This window comes from Nicotiana attenuata, chromosome 7 (assembly GCF_001879085.1).
Source record: "Nicotiana attenuata strain UT chromosome 7, NIATTr2, whole genome shotgun sequence".
Taxonomy (NCBI): Eukaryota; Viridiplantae; Streptophyta; class Magnoliopsida; order Solanales; family Solanaceae; genus Nicotiana; species Nicotiana attenuata.
This window is the reverse complement of record NC_031995.1, coordinates 93880163-93902642: the sequence shown is the minus strand read 5'-3', so window position 1 is coordinate 93902642 and position 22480 is coordinate 93880163. Positions and strand designations below refer to the sequence as shown.

Sequence of the window (22480 nt, the reverse complement as noted above, 5' to 3'; positions counted from 1 at the left end):
TTCGATACTGAGATTTTGATATCGGGGTTTTGGTATGTTTGGGTTGAGGTCCCGAGGGCCTCAGATGTATTTCGGGTGAGTTTTGAGCGAGTCCGAGCATTTCCGAAACTCAGGCAATGGTTCTAGTGCTTATATTTACCGCTGGGGCAGAAGTTTTACCGCTGGGGGCGGTGGTTTTACCGCTGGGGCGGAAAATGGTCCGCGGCCGCGGTCATGAAGAATCCGCAGGTTCGCTGGTCCGACTTCGGAAGCCTATATCTTTTGATCTACAAGGAATTTTGAGATGATTAAAAAACAAATGATGTAGCCCTTCGTGTCTAGTTTCCAGAAAGGTAGAGAAATCATGATTTGAATATATGTAGAGAAAGTTATGGAGAAAATACTAAAGCCTGTCACTGCAGTCAACAATTTCCATTGCAGCGGTGGTTTTACCGTGATCAGCGGTGCTCCACCACGGTCAGCGGTGATTTTCTGCGGTCAGCGGTGAGGGAATCCGGAAGGTGCATTATAAATACGAGATTTGGGATTTTATTTTATATTTTTACCTAGAGAGCTCGGGCTTTGGCGATTTTTCGAGAGATAAACCATCGGGGTAAGTGATTCTAACTCAATTTTTGATAAAATACATGATTTTAACGTTGGATTCATCATTTTAGTGGAGATTTGGGATGAAAATTTTGGAAAAATTGTGGAACTTCATAAAATGAACTTTTGGGATTTGATAGCCGATTCGGAGCCAAAATTGAGTGAAACTAGTATGGGTAGTCTCATAAGTGATGGGTTATCGGATTTTGAGACTTTGGTCGGATTCCGAGAAATGGGCTCCAGGGGCGTTTTGGTCATTTTTCCTAATTTCACGTATTAGCTTAGAATTTTTAAGTTGAATTAGCTACTTGAAGTGGTATTTAAATTATGCAATTACTTTGAATAGATTTGGGCCATTTGGAGTCGGTCACTCGTGGCAAGAACGTGGTATAGATTTGATTGAGCTGGTTCGAGGTAAGTGGCTTGTCTAACCTTGTGTGGGGGAACTCCCCTTAGGATTTGGTACTCTGATATTTGAAATGCCTTGTACGAGAGGTGACGAGTGCGTACTTGTGCTGATTGTTGAAAATCCTGTTTTTCATTTAAGTATCTATAATTTCACATTTTTCTTCACTGATTACACTACTTGAACTTTAAGCTTACTGTTAGCTTAGGAAAGCATTCCTAAATGACTAAATTGGCTACTTGATCAAACTGCCTTATCTGAACTCTGTGCAGCATGCTAGGTTAGAATTACCTGTCTATTTTCAAATTAAATTGAATTGAGTTGATTATTCCTGTGTTGTTGCTGCGTGTTTACATTGGGACTAAGGGCGGTTCCCGGTAGATCCCCCTTGTCTGTTTATTTGGGACTACGGATGTGGTATTCCGGTAGATCCCCCTGCACAGTTATATGGAACTACGGGACTGCACTCGGTAGATTCCCCCAGTACTGGGTATTTACATTTGGGGACTACGGATCGGGATTCCGGTAGATCCCTGGCGCACTATGAGTTGGACTACGGGATGACACCCGGGAGATCCACTGGACATTTACATTTGGGGACTATAGGACGGTATCCTGGTAGATCCCTGGTTGCTGGATATTTACATTTGGGGTGCTACAGGACGATATCCTGGTAGATCCCCGGTTGCTATCTCTGTGTTGAGTTGTATTCCTTCTGTGATGTTTTTCTCTGTTGTAATTGTTGTTATTCTTATCATTATACTGTGTTACTTCATACTGTTTTGTTTTCCTTATATATTATTGTATATGATCGGTAGAGCCCTAACCTTCCTCGTCACTACTCGATCGAGGTTAGGCTTGGCACTTACTGGGTACTGCTGTGGTGTACTTATGCCCTATCCTGCACATGTTTTTGCGTGTGCACATCCAGGTACTTCTACTCAGTCTTATCACCCTTGAGAAGAGGCACTTCTGTAGAGACTTCGAGGTATATCTACCCCGTCCGCAGACCGAGGAGTCCCTTTCTATTCTCTGTACTAGTATAGCCCTTCTGTATCTTCCTTGTTGATAGACATTTTCGGAGTTAGAGCCTTTTATGTACTATTAGCTTGTGATTCATGGGATTCCGAATTTGGGAGCGTTCAGTTGGAAATCTTGTATTGTTATATGCCGGGCGGCATCTTAAACACTGTTATATTTTGATATCATGGTTTTTATTAGTTTCTCTCCGCAATTGTTTCTTTTTCCGCATTTGTTAGGCTTACCTAGTTGTAGAGACTAGCTATCGTCACGACTTTTCACGGAGGGCGAACTTGGGTCGTGACAAGTTGGTATCATAGCTCTAGGTTCATAGGAGTCATGAATCACAAGCCAGTTTATTAGAGTCTCGCGGATCGGTACGGAGACGTCTGTACTTATCTACGAGAGGCTATGTAACCGTTAGGAAAATTTCACTTCATTTGATTTCCTTGTCATGCGAGATTTTTGACATCATAATCCTAAACCTCTGTTTTCGATTCTCTCACTGATGGTGAGGATGCGTGTCACCGGAGATGACCAGACACCCGCGCCCCCTGCAAGAGCTGTCAGAGGTCGGGGCCGGGGTAGAAGTCGAGGACGTGCACGCGGTCCAGCCAGAGCACCCGCGCGAGCTGCTACAGAGGAGCCACCAGCAGTTCCAGCTAGAGCCCAAACGCCTGATACGCCTACTGCTACTACTACTCCAGCACTTCAGGAGACCTTAACACAGTTCCTGAGCATGTTTAGTACATTGGTTCAGGCGGGATTAATTCAGGTTGCACCAATTACTTCACAGATCGGGGGAGGGACCCAGACTCTCGCCGCCCCCACTTCAGAGCAGCGAGTTCACATTGGTCGGGTTTCGGGTGTCATGCAACACAGCCTATGGTCCCATTTCAGCAGGTGGAAAGGGTCGCTCGTCGGGAGAGAGAGGATAGACGAGGTCAGGAGATAGAGTACAGGGAGGCGAGGAAACCTCGTAGACCGGAGAGACCCACTGGTCCTTATTTGGGAGGAAGAGTACGACATAGTAGAGGTTTTTTAGGTCAGCCAGCTCAGTTTGCGTTTCAGGTTTCGCATAGTGTTTCAGGTGTTCAGGGGTCTTAGAGTACCCGTACAGCACAGTTTCCACTGCCACGTCAGCCGCGAGGTTGTTTTGAGTGTGGAGACACACGCCATGTGGTGAGGTATTGCCCTAGGCTAGGGAGGGGTGCGCCTCCACAGACTTCTCAGCCACAGCATGCTACATAGAGTTCCCAGACTATGATTTCAGCACCAGTTGCTACCCCACCTGCCCAGCCAGCTAGAGGTGGAGGTTGGGGAGGTAGAGCCCGCCCTAGAGGGGGAGGCTAGGCCAGATATTTTGCCTTCCTGCCCGTACTGAGGCTGTCGCCTCCGATTCTGTCATCACAGGTATTGTCCTGGTTTGTCATAGGGATGCATCGGTTCTATTCGATCCAGGCTCCACTTATTCCTATGTGTCCTTTTATTTTGCCCCGCATTTGGGCGTATCTCGAGATTCTTTGAGTTCTCCTGTTTATGTTTCTACTCCTGTTGGAGATTCTCTTGTTGTGGACTATGTTTAACGGTCGTGTTTGATTGCTCTTAATGGTTTTGAGACCAGAGCCGATTTGTTATTGCTCGGCATGGTAGACTTTGATGTTATCTTGGGCATGGACTGGTTGTCTCCCCATTATGCTATTCTTGATTTTCACGCGAAAACTGTGACGTTGGCTATACCAGGTGTACCGCGAGTAAAGTGGAGGGGAACTTTAGATCACACTCCAAGTAGAGTTATTTCTTTCCTTAAAGCTCAGCGAATGGTTGAGAAGGGGTGTAACGCGTATCTGGCCTATGTGAGAGATATTAGTGTTGATACCCCTACAGTTGATTCAGTCCCAGTAGCACGGGATTTCTCTGATGTGTTTCCAGCTGATCTTCCGGGCATGCCGCCCTATAGAGACATTGATTTTGGCATTGATTTATTGTTGGGCACTCAGCCCATTTCTATTCCTCCGTACCGTATGGCTCCTCCTGAGTTGAAGGAGTTAAAGGAGCAGTTACAGGAATTTCTTGATAAAGGTTTCATTTGGCCCGGTGTATCACCTTGGGGTGCTCCTGTCTTATTTGTGAAGAAGAAGGATGGTTCTATGTGTATGTGTATTGATTATCGCCAGTTGAACAAGGTTACAGTGAAGAAACATTATCCCTTGCCTCGTATTGATGACCTGTTTGATCAGTTACAGGGTGCTTGTGTATTTTCTAAGACTGACTTGCATTTAGGCTATCATCAGTTGAAGGTTCGGGAGCCAGATATCCCGAAGACTGCCTTCAGGACTCGGTATGGTCATTACGAGTTCCTTGTTATGTCATTTGGGCTGACCAATGCTCCAGCAGCCTTTATGCATTTGACGCACAGTGTATTCCAGCCACATCTTGACTCATTCGTCATTGTCTTTATTGATGACATTCTGGTATATTCCCGGAGTCGGGAAGATCATAAGCAGCACCTGAGGATAGTCCTTCAGACTTTGAGAGAGAAGAAATTATATGCTAAGTTCTCGAAATGTGAGTTTTGGTTGGATTCCGTGGCATTCTTGGGTCACGTGGTATCTAGTGAGGGGATAAAGGTGGATCCGAAGAAAGTGGAAGCAGTGCAGAGTTGGCCCAGACCATCCTCAGCTACAGAGATCCATAGTTTTCTTGGCTTGGCGGGTTATTACCGTCGATTTGTTGAGGGATTTTTATCCATTGCAGCACCTATGACCAGACTGACCCAGAAGGGTGTTCCGTTCTAGTGGACGAAAGAGTGTAAGGAGAGCTTTCAAAAGCTCAAGGCAGCATTGACTACAGCCCCAGTTTTGATATTGCCTAGCGGTTCGGGGTCTTATACTGTCTATTGTGATGCCTCGAGGATTGTCCTTGGAGCGGTAATGATGCAGGACGGTAGGGTGATTGCCTACACGTCCAGACAGTTGAAGGTTCATGAGAAGAATTATCCTGATCACGATCTTGAGTTAGTTGCTATTGTTCACGCCTTGAAGATCTGGCGTCATTATTTTTATAGTGTGCCTTGTGAGATTTATACTAATCACCGGAGTTTGCAGCATCCGTTCAAGCAGAAAGACCTTAATTTGCGTCAGAGGAGGTGGTTAGAGCTGATGAAGGACTATTATATCACTATTTTGTATCAGCCGGGCAAGGCCAATGTGGTGGCCGATGCTTTGAGTCGCCGGGTGGAGAGTTTAGGGAGTTTGGCTTATTTACCAGCAGCAGAGAGGCCTATGGCGATGGATGTTCAGGCCTTAGCCAGTCAGTTTGTGAGATTGGATCTTTCGGAGCCTAGTCAGGTCCTTGCTTGTGTGGTTTCTCGGTCTTCCTTGTTCGATCGTATTCGAGAGCGGCAGTTTGATGACCTTCATTTGTGTTCCCTCGGGGACCGGGTTCTGCAGGGTGATGCCAGAGGTGCGACCATTGGTGATGACGGGGTATTAAGGATGCAGGGTCGGGTTTGTGTACCCAATGTTGTTGGGCTTAGGGACTTGATTCTAGAGGAGGCCCATAGTTCGCTGTATTCCATCCATCCGGGTGCCACGAAGATGTATCAGGATTTGAGATAGCACTATTGGTGGAGGCGGATGAAGAAGGATATAGTTGGGTTCGTAACTTGGTGCCTCAATTGTCAGCAGGTAAAGTATGAGCACCAGAGGCCGGGTAGGTTGCTTCAGCAGATAGAGATTCCGGAGTGGAAGTGGGAGCAGATCACCATGGACTTCGTAGTTGGGCTCCCACGGACTTCAAGGAAGTTCGATGCCATTTGGATGATTATGGATCGGCTGACCAAATCCGCGCACTTCATTCCTGTGTGTACCACCTATTCTTTGGAGCTGTTGGCGCAGATTTATATCCGGGAGATTGTCCGTCTGCATGGTATTCCAGTTTCCATTATTTCAGATAGAGGTACTCAGTTCACATCACGGTCCTGGAGGGCCGTACAGCATGAGTTGGGTACTCGGGTAGAGTGGAGCACAACATTTCACCCCCAGATGGACGGACAGTCCCAGCGCACCATTCAGTTTCTTGAGGATATGCTCCGTGCGTGTGTGTTGGAGTTTGGAGGTTCTTGGGATCAGTTCTTTCCATTGGCAGAGTTTGCTTACAACAACAGCTATCAGTCCAGCATTCAGATGGCACCGTATGAGGCCTTGTATGGTAGGCGTTGTAGGTCTCAGGTGGGTTGGTTTGAGCCAGGCGAGGCTAGATTATTGGGCACAGACTTAGTACAGGATGTTTTGGAGAAGGTTAAGGTGATTCAGGATAGACTCCGTACAGCCCAGTCCAGACAGAAGAGTTATGCGGACCGGAAGGTTCGTGATGTTTCCTATATGGTTGGAGAGCGGGTTTTGCTGCGGGTTTCGCCTATGAAGGGCGTTATGAGATTTGGGAAGAAAGGGAAATTGAGTCCGAGGTTTATTGGCCCTTTTGAGATATTGCGGCGTGTTAGAGAGGTTGCTTATAAGCTTGCCTTATCTGCCAGCTTGGCAGGAGTTCATCCGGTGTTTCATGTTTCGATGCTTCGGGGGTATCACGGTGATCCGTCGCACGTGTTGGGTTTCAGTTCAGTCTAGTTGGACAAGGATCTATCTTATGTTGAGGAGCCAGTGGCTATATTGGACAGGCAGGTTCAAAAGCTGAGGTCAAGGAACATTGCATCAGTGAAGGTTCAGTGGCGGGGTCAGCCGGTCGAGGAGGCCACTTGGGAGACCGAGCAGGATATGCGCAGTCGCTACCCTCATCTTTTCACTAGTTCAGGTATGTCTTTATGCTCGTTCAAGGACGAACGAATGTTTTAAGAGGGGGAGGATGTAACGACTCGGCCGGTCATTTTAATAATCAACGCCCCGATCCCCTATTAACTGCATTCCCCGTGTTTGTTTCTGCTATTGTGAGTTGCCGGGAGGATTTTTTTGGAGTTTCGGAGAGTTTTGGGACACTTAATCCCTAAATGAGAGCTTAAGCTTTAGAATTTGGACCGTCGTCGGAGCAGTGTAAAGACGGCCTCGGAATGGAATTATGTTGGTTCCCTTAGCTCCGTCGGGTGATTTTGGGCTTAGGGGCGTGTTCGGATTGTATTTTAGAGGTCCGTAGCTTAATTAGGCTTGAAATGCCGAAACTCGAATTTTTGAAGTTTCCGGTTCGATAGTGAGATTTTGATATCAGGGTTGGAATGGAATTCCGAAAATTAGAGTAGGTCCGTAGTGTCATTTGTGACGTGTGTGCAAAATTTCAGGTCATTCGGAGTAAAATTGATAGGTTTCGGCATCGTTTGTGGAATTTGAAAGTTCCTAAGTTCTTAAACTTGAATCCGAAGTTGATTTGGTGTTTTGGTGTTGTTTGGAGTGATTCGAAGGCTCGACTAAGTCATAATGATGTTATGGGAGGTGTTGGTATGTTTGAGTTGAGGTCCCGAGGGCCTCGGGTGTGGTTCGGGTGAGTTTTGAGCGAGTCCGGGCATTTCTGGAACTCAGGCAATGGTTCTGGTGCTTATATTTACCGCTGGGGCAGAAGTTGTACCGCTGGGGTCGGCCGCGGTCATGAAGAATCTGCAGGTTCGCTGGTCCGACTTCGGAAGCCTATATCTTTTGATCTATAAGGAATTGTGAGATGATTCAAAAACGAAAGTTGTAGCCCTTCATGTCTAGTTTCCAAAAGGTAAAGAAATCATGATTTGGACATCTGTAGAGAAAGTTATGGCCAAAATACTAAATCATGTCACTGCAGTCAACATTTTCTGTTGCAGCGGTGGATTTACCGCGGTCAGCGGTGATTTTCCGCGGTCAGCAGTGAGGCAATCCGTAAGGTGCATTATAAATACGAGATTTGGGGTTTTATTTCATATTTTGACCTAGAGAGCTCGGGCTTTGGCGATTTTTCAAGGGATTTTCAAGAAAACCATCGGGGTAAGTGATTCTAACTCAATTTTGGCTAAAATACATGATTTAACGTTGGATTCATCATTTGAGTAGAGATTTGGGATGAAAATTTGGGGAAAATTATGGAACTTCATAAAATGAATTTTTGGGATTTGAAAGCCGATTCGGAGTCGGAATTGAGTGAAACTAGTATGGGTAGTCTCGTAAGTGAATGGGTTGTCGGATTTTGAGACTTTGGATGGATTCCGAGATGTGGGCCTGGGGGGAGTTTTGGTCATTTTTCCTAATTTCGCGTATTAGCTTAGAATTTATTAGTTGAATTAGCTACTTGAAGTGTTATTTACATTATGCAATTACTTTGAATAGATTTGGGCCATTTGGAGTCGGTCACTCGTGGCAAGAACGTGGTATAGATTTGATTGAGCTGGTTCGAGGTAAGTGGCTTGTCTAACCTTGTGTGGGGGAACTCCCCTTAGGATTTGGTACTCTGATATTTGAAATGCCTTGTACATGAGGTGACGAGCGCGTACTTGTGTTGATTAGTGAAAATCCTATTTTTTATTTAAGTATCTAGAATTTCGTATTTTTCTTCACTGATTACACTACTTGAACTTTGAGCTTACTGTTAGCTTAGGAAAGCATGCCTAAATGACTAAATTGCCTACTTGCTAAAACTGCCTTATCTGATCTCTGTGCAGCATGCTAGGTTAGAATTACCTATCTATTTTGATATTAAATTGAATTGAGTTGATTATTCTTGTGTTGTTGCTGCGTGTTTACATTGGGACTACGGGCGGTTCCCGGTAGATCCCCCTTGTCTATTTATTTGGGACTACGGATGTGGTTTTTCGGTAGATCCCCCTGCACAGTTATATAAAACTACGGGACTGCACCCGTTAGATTCCCCCAATACTGGGTATTTACAGTTGGGGACTACGGATCGGGATTCTGGTAGATCCCCGGCGCACTATGAGTTGGACTACGGGACGACACCCGGGAGATCCACTGGACATTTACATTTGGGGACTACAGGACGGTATCCTGGTAGATCCCCGATTTCTGGATATTTACATTTGGGGGCTACAGGACGATATCCTGGTAGATCCCCGGTTGCTATCTCTGTGTTGAGCTGTATTCCTTCTGTGATGTTTTTCTCTGTTGTAATTGTTGTTATTCTTATCATTATACTGTGTTACTTCATACTGTTTCGTTTTCCTTATATATTATTGTATATGACCGGTAGGGCCCTGACCTTCCTCATCACTACTCGACCAAGGTTAGGCTTGGCACTTACTGGGTACCGCTGTGGTGTACTCATGCCCTTTCATGCACATGTTTTTGCGTGTGCACACCCAGGTACTTCTACTCAGTCTTATCACCCTTGAGGCGAGGCGCTTCTGTAGAGACTTCGAGGTATATCTGCCGCGTCCGCAGATCGAGGAGTCCCTTTCTATTATCTGTACTAGTATAGCCCTTCTATATATTCCTTGTTGATAGACATTTCCGGAGTTAGAGCCTTTTATGTACTCTTAGCTTGTGATTCATGGGATTCCGAGTTTTGGGAGCATTCAGTTGGAAATCTTGTATTGTAATATGCCGGGCGTCATCTTAAACACTGTTATATTTTGTTATCGTGGTTTTTTATTAGTTTCTTTCCGCAATTGTTTCTTTTTCTGCATTTGTTAGGCTTACCTAGTCGTAGAGACTAGGTTCCGTCACGACTGTTCACGGAGGGAGAATTTGGGTCGTGACAGTGTCTAGTAGAGTCTTGTTTATGGGTGTGTCGTGCACCATACTTATAAGGAGGAGGCTATAGGGCATTTAGAACTGTCACTCTTGCTTCTTACTCTAAATCGTGTGGTAGAGCTCACTTGTAAGAACTAAGATTCCTAAATTCTATTATATTCACAAAACAACGATACCAACATCTAGAAAGACGGTTGGTAAGGGATTGAATATGGATATGGAAGAATTGGATCCGAGAACTTGATTTTGCATCATGCTTATGATGAGTAAATGTAAGGTCTCCAGCAGAACATGTGGATACTAAGACTTGCAAGCTTCTCTATAAGGATCCCTAAGGCAAGAATATCTATCCACTCTTACGGTAAAAAGGAATAAGAGATTCAGAAACTGGGGCAAAAAAGAGAAAGAGTCGCATAGGCGCAATTACAAGGTCAGTGTTGTACAGACTGTATGATAGAAGGTAGCAAAAGTTACGAGATTGGAAGTCGGGGGGATGCCCTGGTCTTTGGATTTATTCACAGAGCAGTTTCCTAGATGGCAAGAAGAGTACTAAAGTATTCGGAAGACATAGGTTATGAAAATGATAAGTGCATCAGTCAACATTCGAGGACGAATGTTCCAAAGAAGGGGAGTGATGTTACACCCCATATTTTCGTACGTGAAAGTACCCCATAAGTAAATTGATGAAAGCTCAGAAAGGAGATGTTACATCTCGCATTTTCGTACATTAAAGTTTCGTCGTAAGTTATTCGACATAAGTTCGGGAAGGAAATTATTTTGAGATTATAAGTATTATGCTACTTCAAACAAATGATAACTAAATTTGTGAAGGTGGGAGGGTAAGCGAATAGAAGAAAATAAGTTTTGTCAAAATTTGGAAATTTGGGATAAAATACAGTCCGAGCTATAATACCCGGTATTTATAGACTAATGCCATACAAGGTACCACATGACCATGATAGTAGGGTACATAAAGTGTGTTAAAAATGAGTAGTATTTTAAGTAGTTTGAGATAATTCTTAATTATGTGGATAATTGGTTAACTATTGGATTAGCGAGGGATTTAATAAGTTAAATATGGAGAATTATAGGATAAACTTGGTAACCCCAACGTGGCAGCAAGTCAAGCCATGTTTGGTGACTCTTTGCTTACATTATTAGATGGCATTTTAAGAGATTTGGGTGGCAAAATAAGCCTTATTAAGTGGGGCCCACACCCATTCAATAAAAGGCTTCTCTACCTTAGCATGTATCAAATGCTAAAGTATGATCTCCAAGAATTCAATAATGTGAGCTTTCATCTTTCAATAACGTGAGCTTTCATAATTCAATAACGTGAGCTTTCAAGAATTCAGTAATGTAAGCTTTCACGGATCTTCAAGAATTCAGTAACGTGAGCTTTCGTGGATCTTCAAGAATTCAAAAATGTGAGATTTCATAGTATCTTAAGCAACGTGAGATATAGTAATTATAAGGGAGTACGGTGCAATCTTTCTGAAGAAAATCATACGGATATTCCCCTACTTCGATCCGTTGTTACGTGTTGTCGCAATCAACGGGTGTTAAAGGGATTATCAAGAGAATCAATTCAGGTATGTTAAGGCTAACCTTACCTTCATTTTGGCATGATCCAGTAACTACATGTGTTTGATAACGAGACATAAAGAGAAATTCATATTCCTAAATTTATGTACATTTCCTAGTCTCATAAGTTAGAGTATCCTCCCTTATCGGGACTTTATATTCAATTTAGTATTGTCTTCTTCCAGTAAAGAGAGCAGAGGGTCTATATTTATACAGTATTTTCACCACCATCGAGCTATAATTGGTGGGCAGGCCCCTATTGGGCAACCTCTGATCAGATGATAAGTTATATACCGAGCTTACTGTGGCCGAGCGATTATGAGCGAGCCCAGAATGGCTGAGATACAAAGCCTAGTATGGCCGAGCGCCTATGAGCGAGCCTACTACGGCAGAGCAGTTATATATATCGAGCCTTATAAGGCTGGACAGCTATTTTACTTACTATATTGAGAGAGTTGATTCAGTATCAGCAGGTGAGCATATCTTCAGATTATCTTTTACTCCCAGTAACTTTCAGTTATTATATTATCAGTTCAGTTTCAGCTTTTAGTATATTGCCTTACATACTCGGTACATCATTTCGTACTGGCGTCCCTTTTCTGGGGGCGCTGCATTTCATGCGTGCAGGTTCAGACAGACAGACGGTTAGACCTCCTCATTAGGTGTTGCCCGATTTCAGCTTGATTGGTAAGCTCCTTGCCCTTCGGAGTTGCCGGGTCTAGAGCTTTATGTACATCTTGTGTATATATGTATACATGTTATGAGTAGGTCGGGGCCCTGTTCTGATCACAGTATATCCATAAGTAGAGGCTTGTAGACATATCCTATAAGTTAATGCAGTATGTTGGGCTTGTAGGCCTGTTATGTATATTTTGTTGGTTTGCCAGCTATAGTAGTTATGACGGCCTTGTCGGCCTAGCTTTATATTGATATTTAGTCAGCATTCGCAATTGTCTTGAAATGTGGCCCATGGCCAAAGTATGACATTATATGTTCAGAGTCCCTTAGTCGCAAGTTGGTACACAAGGATAGGTGAGGCACCAGGTGCCGGTCTCGCCCCCCAGGTTCGGGGCGTGACGACGCCACGGCAGAAATCCGTGCCTTTACTCTTATGGGACCGGGCCGCTCGCCTTGGCAAAATTATGCGAAATACTTGATAAGGAGCCCGCGTACTCATGAATTTTCCTGACTTGAGATGTGACCATTGATTTGGTGTTGACCATTACGTATTCCATATGAGGAGGTATCCGATATTTGAGGACTTTGTGTTTTCTGTTCAGTTGTAGACAATTTTATTTGCTCATATCTGTTCTCACTGTTTACTTACCATGTTTCATACCTGTCTACCTTATTATATTTGATTTATTAAACCACTAGTAAGTGTCAATATCGACCCCTCGCCACTACCTCTCCGGGGTTAGGCTAGATATTTACTAGGTACGCGTTGATCTACGTACTCACGCTATACTTCTACACTGAATGTGCAGGTACTGACGCATGTACATTATGGTGAGCTTCATTTCATGTTATGATCTGCAACACACGGAATCTCCATCATGTTTATTTATTTTATCCTGTCTATTTTATGTTCCAAACATTTGTTGTAGTAATATTGTATTGTTCTAGTAAATGCTCATGCACTTGTAACACCGGATTTTAGGGGTTCCTGGTGAATGTTCATAATTGTATTTCATGTTATTATTATCATTTTATTTTATGATTTAATCATACTCAGAAATTTTGGTAAAGAAAAACACAGATTTCTATGAGTGCTAGATTTTATTCTATTTACTTAATGAAATTTCTTATTTTAAAAAAACTGAAATGGATAATTAAATGGACGTTCATGAGTTGGCTTGCCTAGCAGCATCGTGGGACGCCACCATAACTTATTATGGGATTTGGGTCGTGAAAATTTCTCTAGGTCAACAAATACTATATGTGAATCCTTCTTCCTCTCCGTATGTTATTCCATTAATCTCCTGACGAAGTGAATATCTTCTATAGTTGATCTCCCCAACATGAATCCAAACTGTTTCTAAAAAAATATACACACTCTTCCTCATCCTCACTTTCACCACCCTCTCCCACACTTTCATAGTATGGACTTAGTAGCTTAATACCCCTATAGTAGTCGCAATTCTAGATATCACCCTTATTTTTGTACAATAAAATCATCGTACTCCACCCCTAATCCTAAGGCATCTTCTTCGTCCTAAAAATCACATTAAATAACCTGGTGAGCCACTCCAAGTCTTCCCTGCCCGCATTCTTCCAAAGTTCCACCGGGATGTCATCTGGCCCGCTCGCTCTTCCCCTGCTCATCAAACGCATAGCCCCCTCAACCTCCTCAACCTTAATGAGCCTACAATACCCAATATTGCACGACTCTTGAAATGCTCTAATTTACTTAGCACAATGTTCATGTCTCCCTCTTCATTCAAGAGTTTGTGGAAGTAGGTGTGCCATCTTCGTCTAATTTGTGCCTCCTCTACCAATACCTTACCTTCTTCGTCTTTTATGCACTTCACTTGGTCCAAATCACATATCTTCCTCTGTCTCACTTTGACTAACTTGTACAGCTTCTTATCCCGCCTATAACCCAAGTTCTTCATATAAACATCATGTAGGTATAAATATTTTCCGTTTCAGACCAACCCCTTCTACCCTTCATATCAATGTTCTACATCTTCAAAGTCTTTACCTATTCCTGGCTATTATACGTTTGCTGGAGAAGGGAGTGATGGAAAAGGATACTTCCACATCCTTTCTCTTTATACTTTTCCTCACGAAATCAGCCGGGTCAAATCGAATAATTTCAGCTTTAATGGCATTGACGGATCGATTTCTTCTTTTTCCCTTTCATATTGTAAACCAATTTAAAGTCACCATATTATATTCAACTGAGGAAAAGGAAAATTAAAAGGACATGTTTTGGCGTGCTGCAAATATAATCTTGATAGAAACAAAGGGTCCACCGAACTATATAGAGAACCAGGTTCTCTATAAGTTCCCACAGAACACACGCACACTGCAGTAAGTAAATGACACATTGGAGTTTTACGTGGAAAACTTTCAGCTCACGGGATTAAAAACCACAACCTACCCTTGTAGGATTTCAACTTCACTACTGAGCAAACTTCAGATTACAACCTATTGTAACCTAGGAATTAACCTCTTAATCCCTCACTAACTTATAACAAGCCCCTTTGTTATAACTCAATTACAACTCGACTAACTCTAGCCATGACACAAACACAAGGTTTATGATTTTACAAAGGTTTCCTACACAATGCTTCTAACTAAGCTAAGTAGGAATTACAAGTAAAGTACTTTAACAAAGGTGGAACACAACTCAATACAGGAAACTGGTCCTTCGTCATGTTGTTTTTTCTTCTTGATGCCCTTGAGGATCACTTGCAGGATTGACACATAGTTGAGAGAATGCTTGATAGATTCTTCAATGTGCAAGCGTTTTGTTTTACCTTTGCTCGATGTTAATATTTCATTGTGACATCACTTGAATGATGCAAGCATGTTAGGTAAAAGGGCATTCCTCATAAAGTTGACTGGTACACTATTTTTGCATTGTTGCGTGTGCAGGCAGCAACTTTACAGCTGTGGGGAGTTGACTTGTACAGTCACCAAGGGAACTGGAGGTCATCTGTTCCCTCTGTTGTTCCTTTGACTCTGAAGAGTTGAACCACGTCCCCGACTTGAGATTTGTTGTTCTTAAGTACTTGAAGATCTGTAACAGGTTCCTTATCAGGTTCTTATTAATAAGTTTGTTAGATCAGCAAAACATAACAAGGATGTATATAACCTATCAAATCTTCTAATTTAACTCTTGGAATTTGTTCAGAAAGATCATTGCGAAAAATTGTATTATCAAGTCATTTGCCCTGCCTCTATAGACGATACAATCATTGGCCTTAAACTGTCTATTTTAGTTGCTCCGTCATATATACACTACCACTGTTGACAAACCAGACAAAGTAAATACATTTCAAAAGTTCCAAATGTGATTTTATATCTATCTTGGCTCTAAGACTGTTAGTGACACGGTGTTACTTAGACATCCTTCATCAGCTGACTCTGTTGATTCCAATGAATTCCTCTCTACGAAAAAACCAGGCTGCTTTGGTTGAGGAAGAACCATATCCTCATTTCCCAACCAAAAAACTACTGATCCCATCGTAGGCCTATCCTCTGGCAGTTTTTGGACGCACAACAAACCAACTTGAATGCATCTAAACACTTGAGATTCTGAAAATGATTCTTCCAAACATTCGTCCATCAGTTCCAACGCTTTGCCTTCAGTCCAAAGTAACCATGCCTAAAGTAACAAACATAACACATTTATAGAGTTGCATTTACATTAATTAGAAAGCGTCAAATTACGGGATCGAAGTTCTGTGCCATATATGCTTACATGTCCCAAAAGATTGTGATGATGTTCCAAATGACGAAATCTCCTGTTCCTTCTGCCGCTAACAATTTCTAGAATGATTACGCCCATACTGAATACATCTGATTTTACTGAATATTTCCCATCAACGGCATATTCTGGTGACATATATCCACTGCATCAACTCATCCAATTTAAGTTAATGTACTGACTGAATGTAATAAAGATTCAACGGTGAAGGTTTGTAGAACTTACTATGTCCCTATGACTCTCTTTGTTTTTCCTTCCACTTGGTCTCCGCCCAAAATTTTGGCAAGGCCGAAATCAGAAATTTTGGCATTCATGCCACTATCTAATAAAATGTTGCTAATTTTGAGATCTCTGTGAATAATTCTTAATCTTGAGTCCTGGTGAAGATAAAGAAGACCTCGAGATATTCCCATTGCAATTTCAAAGCGGTTCTTCCATGGAAGTGACGCTTTTCTGCTTGCATCTGCACAATGTAGATCTAATCATTGGGGGCTGCAGAGGACTTATAAAATACTAGGAGTAGTATTTAGTTAAAGAATCTTTACCAAAAATGAAATAGTCCAAGCTAGCATTGGGCATAAACTCGTAGATTAGCATCCTTTCTTCTCCTTCCAGGCAACAGCCCAAAAGCTTGACAAGGTTCCTGTGTTGCAGCTTGGAAATGAGAACGATTTCATTTTTTAACTCTTGAATGCCTTGTCCAGAATACTTTGATAGCCTCTTTACTGCTATCTCTTGTCCATTTGGTAGGATACCCTGCAATTTTCTATCAAGGGTCAAAGATGCCACTTCTAGCTAGAAGTTCAAGATCAACGTTGATTTACCTTGTAAACCGGTCCAAAGCCGCCCTCCCCAATCACATTAGCAGAAGAGAAGTTCTTAGTGGCACTAGTAACAGCAACTAAATCAAACAATGGCAACTCCATATCCTCATTTGAAACTTCTGAACCTGTCAATGATGTACATTCACCCATCACAAATATGATATTAATGTAAATTTGGTAAAGGCAAACAATATTAGCCGGATGAAAGTTCACCTAGGTCACACAGAATTCAGAGTTAACAATTTTCTAATAAAGCTGTTTGACAAGAGTAGTATATTTACCTGTTTTTCTTTTTCTTCTTTGGAAGGAAAACCATCCTAAAACGCTGAGGAGAGATGTTGCTAGTACTGCTGAAATGACAGCAATCAGGGTTGACCTCTTTCTCCTCCGCTTCCTGTCTGAATCTGTTCAATAAGTAGTCCATAAGCTGTCTTCAGTAGTGAATTGCTTAAGTGTATTACTTTTATTTTGTTATGAAGCCCCCGCAGGCTTAGCAGTAACTTGTCAACCAATGCTTTCAATCTGCGACATTTACTGAAAACGTAGTCCATGTCCAATTGATTTCAAGCTGCACTGTTAATTGGAACATCTTCGCTGAATGATGACCCAAATTAAAGTACAGTAGCACTATCTCATGTAGTAGTATCCAACACTACATGAAGCTTATATTCTTTGTGCAGCAAATGTTTTAAGAGGTTAGAGGTTATTTGTTCACAGTTGGTGCAAATTATTATATATACACCGCACACACTTTCAATTCTTTTGGCTTACATAAAATAGGCGCTGAGCTCAAGGACAGTGAGTATTGACCACCAGTTGTCAACATGCTTGATCTGCCATGAGGTCTAGCATATTTTTATACCTTTAAAAGGGAGACAGTTTATTTAATGCATTTATTTTTAATTAAAATAGTTTTCAATTCAAACAGATGATTGCTTATAGGTGCTAAGGTGCCTATTGGGAAGTGCTTACTGGGAACAGATAGGTCTGTTAATACTAATGTATGGTTCAGACCTCTTCTCTTACTGCTCATTACAAATCACAAATTGTGTTCTGGTGGGAAATTTCAGTTAATTTATGAAACTTGAATTTCGTTGGCTTTGTAAAATCCCGGAGGAAGTCTGCTGCCGTCTTGCAGTTACGTGAGTGAGAGGCTTAAATTCCTCAAGGACAAGGCTTACACTATCAAAGTTCTTTTATTGTTCCCCAACTCTACAATTTTCCTATCACCAGCTACTAAAGTACCTACTCAACTTTAATGCCTATAAAGTAAGAAAATGACATAATAAAATGAAAAAAATGGAGGGTAGTGTCATTACCTAATTCTGAAGCAGCAACTCTCACGAACAGGTCTTGCTCATTGTGGCTCAACTCTCTAATATCAATGAGTTCACCAAACCATAGTAAGCATCCACTTCCACCATTTCTAACATCAAGATTTGAGTAGGCTGTACAATTGCAATCAGCCAAGCACATTTTTTTGCATTCTTCAAGGTTCATGCGCTGATTATACCACGAGTGTCTAGAATCCGGCATCTTAATACCCGTCAATTTAAGAAAATCATCTTGGCCACAAGCCAAAGAAGTTCTCCTTACACAACCGCTAGACCAGTCCGCTGCATCCCATTGATTAGGATATCTGTGAAGACATAATTATGTAATCAAAATAAACTTCCACGTGCTTGGCCCAGGGATAAGAATTTAGCCATACGCGAGGGAGTGTGAGAAGACATAATTAAGTAATTAAAAATGTGCTCTCTCTAATAACTTAAGAAGAGGCAGTCACACAGTTTAACAAATACCTAGGCTCGAAACCTCTCAGACAGTCACATGGAGGTGAATTATTGATATTGCAGCTTGCATAAGGTCCACATAAAGCAAAACGATCACAGTTACCAAATTGTGCTGTCAAGTAGAGAAACCAGCTCTGACTGCGCTCTATCCATGTTAGGTGCTCTATAACCCCATCCGCGTCGATCACCACCCTGGTGGGCAGGGACGCATTCTTAATCTCGTATTTGTAGTATATTTCCTGTTGATTAATAACAAACTTGAAAGTATAATACATATTTGGTTTAGAATTAGGACTACCACTAAATGCAACACCGTTCCATGGCCCTATGCTATATACTATAGATGAATTTTTCAACACAAACAATTGCGGGTACCCATGAGAATCAAGAAAGTCTACATATTCACCAGGAGCAGGATCATCCGCGCTCTTCCATGACGATCTGTACCAATTCATGCCTGTGACCAAATTGCGTCCAAGCTTCATGCCAGGCAATAAAGTATTTCCTGGATAGTCAAAACTCTGCCACACGATATTAATTTCCGGATCTCTGTCATTTCCATCACTGACAACAAGGTTCCCAGAATCCAAAAGCCGTGCTTTTGGATGCTTTAAGGATCTTGATGAGTTTGATGACCAAATTGAGGCATTGGAACTGTTGATAAGTACTAGAATTCCATTGGGTCTTAGTGTTAACACTCCTGAAGTGTCATTCAGTGGAATGTTTCTGTTGGCAACCCAAACGACAGTTCTAGGTGATATCTTCTTATACCATATGCCAACATAGCGATTCTTGGAATTTCCAGGGCTGAAAAATCCAAGTTCATAAACCCCACCAGCTGAAACAATTGTATCACCATCTCTAATGGGTTTATCTCTAGTGATCGTGTCTAATGCTGCACAAGTTAGAAAGATGAAGAGTAACTGGGAACAAACAAATAAAGGTAGCCCTTTCATGAATTCTGACTCATGTTTTTAGTTGACAAGGTTAAAACCTTAAAGCCATAATATAGGTGACACAAAGAGAGAATTCCACTAACTTTGACGGACAAGGCTAATATAAATTTATGTTCATTATTCGTTTATATAAAGAAAGTGACATGAAATCTTATTTGCAAACTGAAATGTGAATTGGATCTTGGAAGCATCTTAAGGAAATGACCTAAATATTTGTTTTTGGAAAACTCTTAATGAAGGTCTTTCACGGCTTCTTTATTTTATTTGCAAGTTGCAACTACCTAAAATTTAGAATTTTCTCCTACGATTTCATTTTAACTTTTTTACGAGCCAATCACTTAACTGTGAACAATATCACTTCAAAATTGAATAGTTCGTTCAACTTAACTGTTGAGACTTGAGAGGCAAAAAGGCGGCTAAGAATTATTATTAATTAGCATGTAAAAGTCTGAACTTGTTCAAAGTTGTACGCCTTTGACTCCCCAATTCCCAGTTATAATCCGGTGTTTGCAATATATGTATGCTATGTCCCTCCACATTTGCCTTTATTACTTAATCTTCGTTAATTTTTTTATATAAATTTTTACCTTATTTTATCACCTACCTATCCCAAGTTAGTATTGTCAGTGGTTCTTTTAATATGTTCTTTAAGGATTTGACACTCCCATTAAGTAAAATAAATTTATTAATTGCATTATTCATAAATGATATATGAGTAAATCCCCATATCTCTTCCTTAAAAAAATTATAAATGCAATACATTTTTTGGAATAGTAAAGGCGTGATGAGAAAAGGAAAATTCATGTCTTCTTAGCTTTTAAATACCAAATATTTTTACCAAATCTTTTAGTTAGAGTGAAAAATAAAAGGATATGAAAAAATATAACACAATATAAACATGTATAAATATTATTATCTTTTCAATTTTCTTCATCTTACTAGTTTTTTCCTCTCACCGACTATTTATATCATCGATAGAGAAGGGAGTGATGGAAAGGAATACATCCTCCTCCTTTTTTCTTTCCTTTTCTTGATATGATCAATTAGGTCAAAATAAAAAATTCTAAATTTTCAGCATTTCTCAATACATATTTCATAATATTGTCGCATTCGTTTTTTCTTTTTTCGTTTCATAACGTAAACCGTGGTAAAGTCACCATATTTCTTTTTTTTATTTTATAGGAGAGTCACTATCTCATATTCAGCTGAGAAAAGAAAAGAGAGAAAAAAGACAAGTTGTGTTGAGTTACAAGCAAATGATATTACTTAACAAATTGGGCTACTTTCTTTCTTTTACTATTAGGCTCAGAAGCCCACAATGTATTTATTCTAGTTTGTAGTGTAAGTAGTGGGCCTTCCCGTTTATAGATAGAAGAAACAACATTTTGTAGATAGACTTTTCATTTTTTAATTTTGAGCAAAATAGAAACCTAGAAGCTTCCGTCTCTCTCTCTCTCTCTCTCTCTCTCTCTCTCTCTCTCTAATCTCACTATGAACTAAGATAAACTTTAGTGATTTGCTCGTCGATCGAGTTTTAACATGGTATCAGAGCCCAGATTTGGATAGATTGGGTAATTATCTCTCATCCGATGTTACCCTCACACATTTTCATCGGAGTTTTGAGGTTTCGTTGTTTCTTCGCCTATAAATACTTCTCTAAGTATCAGCTGAAGCCAAGCAGGAGAACCATAAAAATCCCATCTAACTTACTACTCTCTTAACACTACTGGCTATTGTTCTTTTAAATTCGCTTCATTTTGTGGTAATTATCTCTCATCCGTGGTTCTTCCTGCTCATTTTTTCTTGCATCTCTTTCCCTGAAATGGTTTTTAGCTCGATCACTGAGGAATTCTCGAAGATGACCCTCGTTGAACAGCCGAGCTACCTCCTCCCTTAGCTGCATGCAGTTTTCGATTCTATGGCCATGTGTGCCATGATACTTACACATTAAATTTGGATTCCTCTAAGAAGGGTCGGTTTGGATTAGCTTGGGCCACCTGGTATCTTTGATTCTTCCGATAGCTGACATGATTCCTGATGCATCTACACTGAAATTATACTCTGACAATCGAGGTGCTTCCGCGGGATCGGTGTATTTATCAAACCCGCTCTTACTCATGAGTCCTCGAATGCTCTGTCCTCGATCATTTCTCCGATCATTCCGAGGAGCTTTACGGCATGCACCATTGTTTCTCCGATCAACATACGGCTGATACTGTTCTTTGTTTGACCTTGATTCTTTATCTGTATCCCTCGGGGGCTTGGCTGTCGATCTGTTAGGATGAACTGAACCCGAGGGGGCTCCCAACTGGTCGTCCTCGATCCTAATCTTCGATTGATAACGGTTATGCACATCGGACCACGTCACAGCTGGATACTCGATCAAATTCTACTTTAACTGTCGAGATGCAATCGAACTCTTTACATTCAAGCCCTGCATGAAATCTTGTACTGCCCGGTCATCCGAGACCGATGGTAATTCCATCCGCTCCATTTGAAACCTGGACACGAACTCTCTTAACATTTCGTCGTTCCTTTCTTTTATCTTGAATACATCTAACTTCCTTGTTGCCACCTTTATGGCCCCGGCATGTGCTTTCACGAAGGCGTCTGCCAACATAGCAAACAAGTCAATAGAGTTAGGAGGCAAGTTGTGATACCAAATCATGGCTCCTTTCGACAAAGTTTCTCTGAATTTTTTCAACAACACGGGCTCGATCTCATCATCATTAAGGTCGTTTCCTTTAATCCCACAAGTGTATGAAGTAATATGCTCGTTAGGGTTGGTTGTCCCAATATATTTGGGTATATCAGGCATGCAAAAGCTTTTTAGGGATGGGAATCGGAGCCGCACTCTGTTTGTATGAACTTTTTTGCGTCTAAACCTTCCAAAACTGGAGGTGCCCCCGGTATCTGGTCAACACGGGAGTTATAAGTCTCCACCTTCTTATTATTGTTCTCAATCATCTTTTCCCCGGACGCGATCCTTTTGGTGAGCTCTTCGAGAATCCTCATGATAGTTGGGTCAGTCCCCGAGTCATTTTCGTTCGACCTCTCTGGCGCTGGTTCAGCACGCCGAGGGTTTTCTGGTTCAGCTATACTCGGAGTTTTATTCTGACTTTGAAGTCGAGCGATGGCGATCTGCTGAGCTTGCAGCATCTCGAATATCACTTGGAGGCTGACCCCCCCCCCCCC

At 41.6% G+C, this 22480-nt stretch overlaps 1 protein-coding gene across 1 annotated transcript; it reads right to left on the bottom strand.

The window, feature by feature from the left end:
• On the bottom strand, positions 15090 to 19451 carry LOC109229502 (G-type lectin S-receptor-like serine/threonine-protein kinase At4g27290). Its single transcript, XM_019394965.1, has 8 exons — positions 18339 to 19451; positions 17856 to 18175; positions 16818 to 16940; positions 16537 to 16661; positions 16258 to 16468; positions 15938 to 16175; positions 15707 to 15857; positions 15090 to 15610 (listed from the first exon to the last, which is right to left on the bottom strand). Exons 1-8 carry the CDS (start codon positions 19283 to 19285, stop codon positions 15308 to 15310), a joined length of 2418 nt encoding a protein of 805 aa, XP_019250510.1. The 5' UTR covers positions 19286 to 19451; the 3' UTR covers positions 15090 to 15307.

Excerpts from the sequence above, each read along its gene's own strand:
- LOC109229502 (XM_019394965.1), bottom strand. The coding sequence starts at position 19,285 with ATGAAAGGGCTACCTTTATTTGTTTGTTCCCAGTTACTCTTCATCTTT. Across the intron at positions 16,469-16,536 it reads GCTTTGGACCGGTTTACAAG|GGTATCCTACCAAATGGACA; the intron begins GTAAATCAACGT and ends AGAAAATTGCAG. Across the intron at positions 15,611-15,706 it reads ATCACAATCTTTTGGGACAT|GCATGGTTACTTTGGACTGA; the intron begins GTAAGCATATAT and ends TTGTTACTTTAG.